At 51.9% G+C, this 13,729-nt stretch overlaps 1 protein-coding gene across 2 annotated transcripts in view; it reads right to left on the bottom strand.

Moving 5' to 3' along the window:
- SYT13 (synaptotagmin 13) overlaps nt 1-13,729 on the bottom strand; it is a 44,529-nt gene that overhangs the window by 12,774 nt on the left and 18,026 nt on the right. Inside the window, exons 1-2 of one of the 2 annotated variants that reach the window (XM_038563495.1) lie at nt 2,693-2,713; nt 2,005-2,230 (exon numbers count right to left, since the gene is read on the bottom strand). Coding sequence is in view for 1 of the 2 variants with exons in the window: in XM_038563494.1 (XP_038419422.1) it covers nt 2,005-2,230 (226 nt within the window). In the remaining variant the exon portion in view is untranslated. Of the gene's footprint in view, nt 1-2,004; nt 2,231-2,692; nt 2,714-13,729 lie in introns of those variants that run through there. The other variant, XM_038563494.1, reaches the window with a different exon arrangement.

Genomic DNA, 13,729 nt, shown 5'->3' with positions numbered 1-13,729 from the left:
CACACACGCAGGACCCATGTGGCTTCCAAGGGCGCCGCACGGAGGACCACAGCAGGGTCAGTGACAGGAGGGGGCCTGCCTGGCACCCAGAGCTCTCTGCTCTCAGATGACCTCAGCCTTCAAAATCAAAACCAGACCAAAGCTGGCCCCACTTGGTAATGCAGGGATGGATTCAGCTTCCAGAAACGGGACGCTGAGCTACACAGAGAGCTGAGGATCGTCACGGCTGGGAGCAAGACATGTCCAGCATCCTGGGGACAACATCCAATAGGCACCCCCATGCCTCTGGCCAATACTGCTGAAGAATCAACTCCTGATTGCTTTCTGTCGAGCCAGTGCTTGGCTTCCGGGGTGGGAAAAAAGAATGAGGAATGACGACAAAGAGAAGATGAGCTAATGTTCTGAATTCTTCAAAGTTCCAGTCTCTGACACACTCTCCTGCTCTTCGTGGTGGAGAGCAACCGATCCTGGCTTCATCAGAGCTTTGAGAAATTACGATTCTGATCACTACCCCCAAGGCTCCTCATGCAAGCTCTTCCCCACCCTCCAAGCTTAAGCTCTCAAGTCCTCCATATTAATATTTTTAGCTCTCAAGTCCTCCATATAAATATTTTTATCTCAAGTCCTCCATATTAAATATTTTTACCTATTTAAAACAGGCAGGTTGGATCACCTGGGTGGCTCAGTCTGTCAGCGTCTGCCTTTGGCTCAGGTCATGATCCTGGGCTCCTGGGATCGAGTCCTGCATCAGGCTCCCTGCTCAGCAGGGAGTCTGCTTCTCTTTCTCCCTCTGCCCCTCCCCCTGCTCATGCTCTCTGTCTCTCAAATAAAAAGACCATCTTTAAAATAAAAACAAAATGTAGGCTGGAGTCTAAAAGTGAAGCAGATTCATTCATGCTACAGGCGCTACATGAATCTGTTCTTCAAGAAATGCCAGGCTAATCACCATGGTCCTGGGTAGGTCTGGGTGGAAGGGTGTCTGTCCACTGGCCACATGGGGTACACCTGGACCCGGGCCAGGAGATGCACAAAAATCGGGGTCAATGTCAGAGCTGCTTCCTCTACTGCCATCTCCTTGTCCAACCACATGCACAAAACCCCCAAACCACACAGCCATCCATTCTCCCGGCCGTATTTCTTGCCTCCTTAAGAAAGCCTGAATGCGGGCAGCCCCGGTGGCGCAGTGGTTTAGTGCCGCCTGCAGCCTAGGGTGTGATCCTGGAGACCCGGGATCAAGTCCCACATCAGGCTCTCTGCATGGAGCCTGCTTCTCCCTCTGCCTGTGTCTCTGCCTCTCTCTCTCTCTCTCTCTCTCTCTCTCTCGTCTCTATGAATAAATAAATAAGTAATCTTAAAAAAAAAAAAAAAGAAAGAAAGAAAGCCTGCATGCTCCTTTGGGTTAGGGACATGTCTGCTTTGCACATCTGCCCCAGAGCCCAGCACAGCACTGTACCCTGAACGGTGTTCTATCTTGAAGTCCACACTGATGAGAAGGAGAGAAACACAATAATAACAATATGTTGTGCTTACATCCTTTGGGCCACACCCTGGGATGAGTACTTTATATACGTTATTTTATTTACACTTCACTACAGCCCTACTGGGCAGATAATTCTGCAGTCCCATTTTTGTGTATAAGGAAAGTGAGGCCCAGAAAGGTTAGCAACAGGACCAAGGCCACACAGCAAGTACATGAAAGGGCAGAGACTCGAACCCATGATGCTGAAAGCCCACGATCTAATCACAACTCTTCTGCATGACTTGGAGGACCCTCCACTGCCCAGTGGGAAGCTGGAGGTCTGGGAGGGAAGCAATGCAGCAATAGACCTGCAGGAATAAAGCACCGTAGCTCCGGCCCCAGGCCCACCTGCTTGCCCAGAGTCCAATGCTATGGATGCTGGGGCTGGCCATGTGCGGCATCTACAGAGACGCCGTTAGGCAGCCCCCCTCCCGCCCCCTCCCCCAGTCCTGCCTATAAAGGAACCGGGGGCAGGAGACCCCTACCATTCTGAGGAAGGATGAACAGCTCCTCTGTGACCTGCCTCTTGAGGCGGCTGTCATTCGGGGCCTGGGGGCTGGCAGGTGCAGCAGGCTCCTCCGTGGGCTTCAGAGTGTAGTCCGCATAGTTGATGACCTCCGGGGCTGTCACAGCCGGCCTGGGTCCGTAGATGTCTGGGAACTTGAGGAGGGCTCGGGGCTGGACGGGCTCCGTGGACTTTTTAACATTGAACTGCAAACACACATCGCTCGGATTAGTCCATGAGGGGACCGGGTCCCGCCTGTGTCCTACCCACAGAGAGGAGATGCCGTGATCTGACGTTTCATGAGAGGCCGAGGGAAGACTGTGGTCCCTTTCCGCATTTAGGGGCACCACCTAAGAAGTCAAAACGGCATCTCCGAACCCACCAGAAACCACGACATCCTGAGTGCCATTTCAGTCCTGTTCATCCATGCCCCCTCCTGCTGCCCACTGGTCCTCTGCTGTGCCCCCAGGGGATATCCGGGACTGTCACCTGTGCTGCTTGCCTTCCTCCCTCTTCCACCCAGTGGCTCAGAAGTACCAGGATTCCCACCACACTTTGAACAAAATCCAAACTTCAAGCAGTGACCTATGAGCCCCTGCCCAACCCGGCCCTACTCACCTCTCTGACACGGCCCAAGAATCCTCCCTCCCACCCCTCCAGCCACTGACCTTTCTGCTTCTCAAACAGGCTGAACTCTTTCTGGGTCTGATTTCTGGCCCCCAACTCCTCCCCGCCAAACCACTCCCCACCCCGGCCTGCTATAAATTAATTCCCTCCCTCATGCCTGTCCCCTCCCTTTCACCACATCCTGCTGTTGGCTTTATAGCACTGAGCTCACCTTCTATTGTTTTGTTATGGGTTGGCCTGTTTGGCCATTAGCGTGGGGCTCCATTAGCAGGGGCATTAGGTCTTGTCTTCCTCCTTCTGTGTCCCCGGTGTCTGCTCAGAGGGAGTACACAGCATGAAACTATGGCTAAGGCTGCCATGCTTAGCTGTATGGTTTGTGCACCGCACAAAGGAGCCTAGATGAGGGGCAAGCGGGGCAAATGCAGTCTGTGCCCGACTTGCCCAGCTGTATGCCCTGAGGTAGGGCCTTAGTCCATCCAGGGGAAAGAGCGTCTTTTTCTTTACACAAAGGCCCACTCGCTTGTGAAGCTTTAAATCTGCAGGGCTGCCTCACACAGAGGAGTGGAATCTTCTATCTTTGTCTCTATTAGGGGCTGAGATATCTTCTACCTGAGGGATTCAAACCGGCCAGGGGTCAAGGCTGCTTTCTCTAGTGACAGCAATGAGCCAGGGGCTGGGGAGTGGGAGCAGGGTTAGGGCTGGGGGTAATGTGGTCCTGGAGGGGGACAGCACTTAGAAGCTTACGCTGCTGCAAAGTGTGTGTGGACAGTGTTTGCACACTCGACATTCGCCTATCCCAGGAGAAATCCTGGACATTCTGTCCTCATTGGCATCTGTCCCTGATCGTTGGTGAGGGAGGCTGGATCTCAGTGAGAAGGCATTCCTAACTGTCCTCATCAACTAGATAACAAATGAGGGGTGCCCCAGGGCTCAAAGGGGCCAGAGGCAGGAGCTGGTTGTCTCCTGGCCACCATGCAGGTTGCTGCCCAGCCCTACAACGCCCTAAGGGACTTAGAGGGGATAAAACACTTCATTCCTCTCTTGGAAACGACAGTACGACCAGCAAAGGCACCTCTATCCCCATCTCTGCTGAGTGTGCCTGGCATCTCTGACTTAAATGGAACAAAGCTGCCCAGGAGCAGACCGTGCGGGCGGCAGCAGGATTACAACCCCAGTCAGCCTGGCTCCAAAGCCCACTGTCACTGTGGCTCCGACCTCCTTCCTGAGCCTTCCAGCCTTTACAGGCACAACACCCACCCATCAGAAAACGTCTGTCACTGTCACACATACTGACCAGTACCCCACAGAGGGACCTGTATGATTTGCAAAATCAGGTCCCCTTTGCACCCCCACCCACCGCATTGACTGCATCACTGGGCATCAGGGGCCCTGGTTTCTGGCACTGCCCCAACCGCCAGAGCTGAGCAACTCCTGGCAGGTCATTTCACCCCTCTGAGTTGTCACCTCAAGTGACAGGCGATTTCAAGGCTTGTTCCACTCCCACAGTCTGATCTACGAAGAGGTGAGAGATACACAGGTACAAGTGAGTTGGGGAGTCGATCACACACTGGAGAGTAAATAACAGGTATATTTGGCAGTTGGTTGGGGGGCAGGACAGAAGCAGGCAGCAGGCAGTCTGGGGGCGAGCGGGTGGTGCGTGCAGGCAGCAAGCAGGCATCTGAGAGGCCGGGGAGGGCTTCAGGGAGGAGCCTGGGTGGGAGCTAGACCTCGGGGCATTGGAAAGTGGGGTACGGGTCAGGGGGGATAGGGGTGGAGGAAGGCTGTGCTCCTGACCTGAGGAGCCCCAGGCCCCGAAAGGAGACACAGAGCAACGGGCTGATGTCCCCATGTCTTTTTTCCTCCACCAAGTGGCGCCCACCTCCAATATTCCATCCAAGGCTGAGTTACATATATTAATTACACTATCGTACAACGAGGAAACAGAGGCTTGAGAAGTTCAAGGTCATACAGCTGACAAGTGGTATATGATAGGGCCTCCAGATACTTTGACTGCAAATTTGCATCACTTCCACTGCCCTGCAGCTGCTTTAAAAAAGAAGAAAAAAAAAAAGGAACAAATTCCTGTTTGTCTTGGACGCTGGATGCTAAGTGACGATGGCAGCGTCCGGGTTCGGGCCACTGCTGCTCCATCCTGTTCATCAGACAAGGGCGCTCGGCTTCCCACGGGGACTACTGGGCACCCAGCGCCTTCTCGGAGCCATCCTGTCACTTGCTGGGTCCAGAACTACGTCGTTTGGCTGGTTTGGGGGACACTTTTGTGGTTTTACGTTTGGTTTCAAACCCAGTTCAATCCCTTTGGAAAGAGGGCTATGCTGATTGCCTTCCAGTTTGATCACATTGGGCCGGTTCTGCATTTTTCGTAGGAAAATTATCACCGGGCTCGGTTCTGACTGAGGCTCCCTCTGTGTTGCCTCAATTCTCCACAGAGCCTGGGTCGGCCTTTCTCCCTACTCTGCACATGAAGCTCTGACGAGAGCTTCATGTGCAGCCCCAGAGCACAAAGTCGGGGTTTTCCCAGCTGTCTGCAAATATCTGTCCTGTCCGTGCTGCCCTCCCTCCAGATCGCCAGGTTTCCTGAGTCGCACCCCAGCCGCAGCTGTGGGGTGGCGGGCAGGGACCTGTTTAGCCTGATCCTATCAGTCCTCGGGTACTGTTTCCACCACAGAGGTTGGCACCTGTCCTGGAAAGCCAACCCGGACAGAATGGAAAGCCTTGCATTTCACGGTAGGAGAAGAGATCCCCTCCCCGGCTGGACAGGAAGCCTGTGGCCCTATCTGGTGACTACGGGATAAGCCGGCCTTCAGCCAGCGTGGACGTGGTGGATGGCAGGGTGGGGAGAAAAAAGGAAACTGTCTCCGGTGACGGGATCATTAAGCCCCTGAATCACTCAAGCCTGGTATCCCACCTCTGTCCCTCAAGTCACCCGAGCAGTACTGTCCGTATTGCTCAGGCTGGTTCGGAGGGAGGTCTTTGGGATTTGCAGCCGGGAGCATCCTGAACTGATGCCCTGCATTTTCAGTGGGCGTCCCAGGACACCATGACTGGGGTAGAGAAACCGCCAGGGCTCGGACACCATTCCCACCTCCTGAATGTCCCCGCACCCGGCCAAGGGCGTGCTCGCTCGCTGTCTAGCCCTGCCCTGCCCTGGTAAGATCCTGTGTGGCGATGGCTCCCCGAAGTGGAGAGTGATTTGCAGGCCTTAGCTGGCCAGAGAGCAGAGTCCGATGACTGCTACATGACTCTGTTCAAGCAGGAAAAGCAGCAGCTGATTACCTACCCCGTTCTCTTGTACAAACTTTATTCCTTGCATTTCAAGACTCTGGTTCCACCAAATCTTTCACGTGCATCTATGTTTCCACTTTAAACAGCTGGAACTCCAGTGGCCCAGAAGCAGAAAAAAGGTTTGGGAGTGAGGGAGGGGGGCTGGGAAAGCATCACGAGTGGAGCACAAGCAAGAATGGCTGGGAGGAGGGGGGTACAGGGGAGCAGATCCTCAAACAAGGGCTTGCGTTCAAGCCTAACCCCGCAGGGCGAGACGGGCAGGATTTGGAAGTGGGGATTCTCTCTCCAATGTCCCTTGAACTCAGGGTGGAGATACCCACGCAGAATGAATCAGGGGGAAGCTTCCAGAGGGGTAGGCATTCAACAATCAGGGAACGTCGACCTGTGCTGGCATGGCAGGTACAGAGATCTCTCTGATGTGTCTCTGCAGGTTTTCCCTGCCTCACCTGTCTCGGGGCCGGGCCTTGGGCCACTTGCTGCTGCTGAGTGTGGACTCTGAGCAGCTTCACGGGGCACAGCCCCACTGCGCCTTGTGGTCACGCCCACCCCACTCCCTTCTTGCCATCTGCCCTGGGGTTTCTCAGGGGCTGCTGAGCCTGTGAGATGCCCAGGGACACTCTGGGCCCGCCCTAGGGCAACCCGGCTGTGCCACGACTTAATACACCCCCACGTTAGAGGGTCAGGGGGGCTTGACCACTGCGAGCTGGAAGCCAGACCTGAATTCTTCTCCTCTCCTCCTTCCTACCCCTCCCAAAAGTATCTCCAGTCACCTCTGGGAAGCTGACACCTCCAGCAATCACCCTGATGCCAGGTGGTGGCTGGCTCGGTAACGCCCCAGTGTGTGCCCTCCCCGTGCTCCCCCCCCTGCATCCCTTTGCACTTCCTGCTGCAGAGCAGCACAGAGGCCTCAGAGCAGGCTCAGTTTTCCCTAATCCAGGCTAAGACAGATGGTGTGGGGAGGAGGGGGCGAGCCTTCATTTAATGAACAAATATTTATTGAGCCCTGCTACAGGCCAGGTCCTATGCTAAGTGTTAGGGACACAGAAGTGAACAAGACAGACACTGTCCTTCACTTATGGGGCCTGTGTTGGAAAAAGAGAAATTAATTATGCAGTTAATGATCTGTAAACAAACGCTTAACCTTACCAGAGATGTTAGGTGACCCCTTTTGCGACATGATTAATTTTTCCACCTGAAGGCTGTTTATTAAATTGGGCTTTCGTGCTAGGGCATCCATCTTAAAGCATCACAGCACCCAGGACGTTACGGGTGGGCGAAGCTAACTCTGGCTAGAAATGGGGACAGATGGCTTCATCCCTTATCCTTGAACTTTAAAAGGAAAAAAGGAGAGGACAGAGGGGAGAGAGTCAAACCTAGAGTATTTGGATCATGTCAAACACAGGCCACTGCAGCTGCAGCTGGGGTTTGGGGCTAAGCACAGCAAAGCCCCCCTCCAGCTGGGCTGGAGAAAGAGGCTGCCAGCATCTATCACTCTGGGCTCTGAGGCTAGTGATAATGCACCCTAACGTGTCCCAGAGTCTCAGATGGAGCCTGGTGGTTCAAGCTTCAGAACAAGACGGTGTGGCTGGAGCCCAGGTCCTGCCAATTACTTGCTATATGATCTTGAGTCTGATTCACTAACTTCTCTGTGCTCCCAGTTTCTTCATTTATTAAATGGGGATGCTAACAAGAACACCTATGGCCTGGGGTCAGATTGAGCGAACCGAGATAAAGCTCCTAGCACCGAGGCTAGCATCAACAAACCCTCAACAAATGTTGGAACTACTTGTTTAACCCTGGGGTCGAGACGAGTGCTATATGCAAAGTGGGGTTCGTGCATTGGGGTCTGTCCCCGAACTCTTCTGTGATTCGGTAAATGGGTGTTAAGACAAAACAGGTTCTTCTCCCACAGATGGTGTGAGCAGCTCTGGTGCAGACCAAGCTTCTCCCACTAGAGCTGCTGGCGCAGGTGGCCCTACAGTGGCTTCCAGGACCCCTCACATCCTCGTATGCACCCCTTTGTGTAATTCTCTTCCCCTGGCTGTGGGCTGGACCTCGTGACTCGCTTCTGATGAATAGAATATGTGATGAGATGTCACGTGTGAGATTAGGTTACAAAAGAATGAGATTTCATCTTGTCTGCTCCCTTTGACAAGCAGGCCGTGATGTTGAGAGCTGCCTGGGGAGCATGGGGAGACCCAGGTGGCAAGGCCTGGCAGGAACTGAATGCTGCCAACAACTTGGAAGTAGATCTTCCCCAGTCAGGCCCTGAGATAACCGCAGCCCTGGACAATGCGACCCAGAGCCGGATGACCCAGCTATGCCAGGGCTGGATTCCTGACCCTCAGGAACTGCAATCTGGTGTGATTTTGAGCCACTAATTTGGGGGATAATTTGTTAGATGGCACTATACAACTAATGCATCTGTTTGGGAGAATTTTCCAAGAAGCCATAAAAAATGTAAACTATGACACATCTACCAGAATGGCTAAACTTCAAAAGAGTGACAATATCAAGTACGGGCAAGGATGGGAGTTCATGGGAATGTTCATACACTGCTTGGAAGAGAAAACTGTAAACCACTTTGGACAACTTGTACTTTCAGACAAATTCTATCTACCCTATGGTCCAACCATTGTACCCATAGGTATTCATCCAGAGACAATGAAAATATTAGTAACTTTACTCATTCCAGCCCCACGCTGGCATCACCAGATGTCCATCAACAGGAAAATGGGTTAAGCAAATTGTGGCATAGTTTTGTGATGGAATAGTCCTCAAAAATAAAAAGAAATAAATTATCTGTGTGCTCAACAATAGAGAAAAATCACAAAAATGTGCTAAGTGAAAGGATGTATGTCACGATACGTAAAAATATATACTGCATAATTCAATTTTTTTTAGTTTTTTTTTTTTGCATAATTCAATTTTTATCACTAGTGCTTAACTCAGGGAACATTTGCAACGTCTGGAGACGTATTTGCTTGTTACAACTGGCAGGTGGAGGCTGTTCCTGGGTGGAGGCCAGGAATGCCGCTAACCATCCTCCAATGCACAGGACAGAGCCCTACAACAAAGAATTAATTATCCAACCCAAAATGTCAGTAGTGCCGACTGAGAAACACTGATTTACAAGCAGTTTTAGAACAGGTAAAACTGATCAGTGGTGATAGAGATCAGAACAGCGGTTGCTTCTGGGAGAGGTGAATGGCAAGAGGCATGTTAGAGGTGTGGTTACAGCCCACGGGATAAATATTGGTCAAAATTGATTAAGCTATACACTTCTAAAGTGTGCATTTCACTGCATGTGAACTGTACCTCACTAATAATTTAGAGAGAAGTGGATATAGAGACAACCCCTCCTCCCCCCCCCCCCCCCCACACACACCTCGATCCAACCTGGTGAATTAGGCTTTCTGAAATGGGCATAAGAATCTGAGTGTTGGGACGCCTGGGTGGCTCAGTGGTTGGGCACCTGCCTTTGGCTCAGCTTGTGATCCCCAGATCCGGGATCGAGTCCCGCATCGGGCTCCCTGCGAGGAGCCTGCTTCTCCCTCTGCCTATATCTCTGCCTCTCCTCTCAATCTGTGTTTCTCATGAATAAATAAATAAATCTTTAAAAAAAAAATCTGAGTGTTCAGCAAGGGTCCCAAGTGATTCCTAATACAGCCAGCTCAGAACTGTTGTCTATGGACTTCTATTTAGGATCCAGGGGTCTCCAGATCAGTGTTTCTCAACTTTCCTTTCAAAGCAGCTCTAGGGGCAGAGAAAGATAACACATCTTCTAGGGAAAGGGAAAGTCTTCTGGAGCAATTGGGAATCTTTCCTGAAATCTCTAATTCTATCATGAAAATTAATGTGCCTTTTTGTATCTAGTGCCATGCGATTGGTTTAGGATGGAAATGTTTTAAATTATCACCAGGAAGGAAAAGTTGCCCTTGTCTATTTTGTGACTTGAGATATTTCCCAGGACACTGGCTCTGCCTCCAACACCGCACCCCCCCCCCCCCCACACACACACACAGGCTCTCTCCTAGTAGAGAAGCAGGACTCTCTCCCTAATGTCTGGACAATGGGCAGTAAGTCCATCAGGTCAAGCTAGAAGTTAATGGTGAGAAATGGTCATTTTGCTTCTGGGAAAGAACCAACTCCTGGAGACCGAGACTGTGAGTGGGAATTCCTTCCAGTCGTATATACAATTCTCCCAAAGAGAACTTGGGGTGAAGTCATAGAGGCTCTTCACCAACCCAAAGGCTTGGTCCCCACTGCCCATTCCCTCGAGAGAGCATCTCTGCACACCCCTACAACTGGTTGAAGCTTTACAGCTAACAGGCTACTTGTTAACAGCCTTGTAGGAGTCAGGCCATGCTCACTGCTGTGTAACAAACAACTCCCACACCTATATGGCCGAGCACAAGAAAAGCTGGTTTCTTATAGTCTTAAAAGGTCTACCGGACCTTCTCAAAACTCAGAGTCCCGGCCTCTTCCACCTTGTGGCTCTGCCGACCTGGGCCCGGCACTGTGTAGGTATTTGTTCACTGAATCCCCACAATGACACTATCAGGAAGTGCTCCTAGGATCAATTCTCTTTTCCAGATAGGAAGCACCATCAGCTGGTGAGTGGAGGGGCTCGAGTCAAACCCAGACAGACTCACTCCAGAGCCCTACACCGACCGCTCTGCCCCGCTTCCTGCCCCCTTCTCCACCTCCTCTCATCTTCAGTCATACTTTACTGCTCACTGGTGTTTTCCTTCCATGGAGACTGATGCCCAGGCCACTGGGTGGCCCCACTGCCCCAACGCCTCTACGCACCTTTGATTGAAGGAACTGGGTTATAGGTGCTGCTTTCTCACACTTGGATATGCATAATTCCCACCTGCCGAAGTGAACAATTCAGATTTTTCTGAAACCCGAAAGCCCAGATGTTTGATTCAGAGGTGTTAGGTCGAGCCTGGGGAACCTGCATGTCTGAGAAGCTCCCCAGCACGGCTGTAATGTGGGTGGTCCCTGTGGCCCATGTGGGAACACCCCGGTTTTGGAAAGGCCCCAGAAATTCAAGTAGGATAGGTGTAGACACGGCCTTGGTGTGGTGAGCACCTCCTGGACACAGCCTCCCTGTCTCTCAGCAGGTCCCCTCGGGTCCCCAACTACTTGTCTGGTGGATCCCCCACTCCAGGGGAACTGCTGGTACCAGACCTCTACTTCTTAGAGGCTTATGGGCAAACGCAGGGGGTCAGGCCCCAGGGGAGGGTGTATGCTGGGGAAGGGCGTACTTCCAGCTGCAAGGTTGAAATTCACTTCGAAGGAGCAGCTTGTCTTCCGGTCCAGGCACCACACAGTGTTTCCATGGCAACCCAGCCACCGTTACATCTTTCAATACCCCTTCCAACACCTCCTCTTCTGTTTATTACAAGTCTGTACCCTCATCCCTTTTCAAATCCCCCTCCCTGGGGACTCACCTACTTTCTTCCCCATCCTTTGTCATTTTAAAACCTAAGAAGGCTCCTCTGTGGGGCCCAGGACACTCCCCACCCCCTCGCTGGTACCTCATGCGACAGACCAGGAGATGCAATAGACGAGGAGGTCTGTCAGTGAATTAGCCTTGCTGTCAGTTGGGTAAATGTGCTTCTCCACCGGACAAGAGTGAGACACAACGAAAATAGCAGCCAGCCCAGTGCCAACCCTTTCCCTGCTGGTAGTCGTTCAATCATCTGTTCAACATTTACGAAATCTCTAGATGCTGGTCGGCTGTAGGAACAACACTGTCCCGTCACTTCCTTTGTGGGGTGAGCATCGCCAGTGGAGAAGAAAGCAAGAAGTCACTAGATGCAAAAAAGGCAGTATCAGAGACAGATGGTGATGGGAGGGAGGTGGGAGGGAAGGGGATGCAAGGCTAGTGTTCTCGAACCCCAGCATGTGACCATGGAGCCTGCAGGCTTTACAGCCTGACCATGTGCTTCCCTGCCTGGGAGAGACCAAGGAACCAGAGCTACGATGGTCTGTTACCTTTCTAAGGTGTTGGGTAGATCTAAGGAGAAGCCACTGGGGCTGGGGGGACCCAGTCCCACCTCTGCCCTCTGACCCCAGCTGTCCATTCATGCATTCCATTGGTCACTGTTGGAGATGGAGAACCCAGTGTGACGGAGCCCGCAGCAGACGCTGGTCCCTGCCTGCCCACACTGCGTGTGTGGGGAGGAGTGGGCAGTGGGGGATTCATATAGTAATAAGTGCTATGATGAGATCAGCAGTGGGAGACAGGGTTTATAGGAGCACATCGAATTGCCGGGCGGGGTGGAGCAGATCTCAGGGTGGGCTGTGTGTGTTGAAGGGAGGAGGTTTTCAGGAAGATGCAGAGGCTCTGACTTTGGGTTGGGCACTCCTGGAAGCAGGAGCAGCGGTTTGACAGTGGAGAGGTGAGGGGAAGGCAATCTGGACCGAGGCCGTGGCTTGAAAGGCCTCATTGTGTTTGGAGAGCAGTGGGTACAACTAAAGCTTAAAGCCTCCTGAAGAGGAGGGGCAGCGAACACTGCCCTTCTCCCAAAATTTCCCAGAATAAGCAGAATTTTAAAAAAACAAAACAATTCTGGGGGACTGGAAGCCGCAAAATGGCCAGATCCTGCCTAGAGATTTCTGTCTTCTAGGTGGTCCCTGCATTGATGCCATTGGTCACATCACAGTGCCTGAAGGGCGCTGGCCTCCACCTCTTGACCACTGCCTGCGTGCATGCCCCATGCTCCTCGAAGCACTACAGACTTTACCTCACACAACCTCACACAACCCTAGAGGTAAGTGCCTAATACTTTCCCTATTCTACACCCTAATATGAATAAATAAAAACCTAGTATCAAAGAAGCCTAGTTCTTCACAAAGGAGGAAAATGGGGCTCGAGAGTTTGCAACTTGTCCAAGATCCTGCAGCAAATGTAGGGCTGCTTTGGCCTTGGAAGCAGATCCACCCACAGCCAGGGCTGCTGACCATGACACCGCAGGACATGGCTCTCCGGGGGCTGTCTCTGGATCCCAGCCCATAAACAGGTGGAAATGGAGAGGTCCAGCTAGGTGCTTTTGATTTGCTGGCAGGCCCCGTACCATTAGACGGATAACTCCACTCCCCTCCCCACCCAGTTGTCTGGGCCTTTTTTTTTTTTTTTTTTTCTAAATGAAGTGTCTGGATGTTTGGGCATCAGCTTCGTTATTCCTCTCAGTTTTGGATACGGGCTTGGCATCCTTCGTGCTGAAAATATGTCTGGTCTGTGACATGAGCCAAGACAATGGCAACACTATGTTGTCACGTCATCAGCATCGGTCATAAGCATTGTTTCAAAGCCAGGATGGTTTTCAAGGTCAGAGAAAAACCTCTGACCAGGGGTTCAAACTCAGTCTTGTTATCCCAATTCCCCCATCCTCATCCCCCATCTCCAGCCGCTGTAGCAGCACTGTGGCTAGTGGGTTTGAATCCAAGCACAATCTCAGCCAGCCTTTAACAGTCAGAATCTGCCCCCTGCACCCCCTCTATTGGTTTCCTGGGGACTTCAAAGTCTTTCTGTGAAACTGTGTCCATGTATAGGAGGAAGATCTCAATGCTGCATCATCAATGATTTCTGTAGTACGAGAACACAGACACTTAATGTTGGTTTCTGTGGCCTTAAGCAACTGTCCGTTTGAATATATCAGACACTTTTTCTCACTTTCTTATCTGTGGGTGCCATGTCTCTAACGCTGGAACGTCATTTGGGTATGAAAGGCTGAGAAATCTGGTGATAGGCTGGTTTCCTT

Source organism: Canis lupus, chromosome 18 (genome assembly GCF_011100685.1).
Source record: "Canis lupus familiaris isolate Mischka breed German Shepherd chromosome 18, alternate assembly UU_Cfam_GSD_1.0, whole genome shotgun sequence".
Classification (NCBI taxonomy): domain Eukaryota; kingdom Metazoa; phylum Chordata; class Mammalia; order Carnivora; family Canidae; genus Canis; species Canis lupus.
This window is presented reverse-complemented; position numbering and strand designations above follow the sequence as displayed.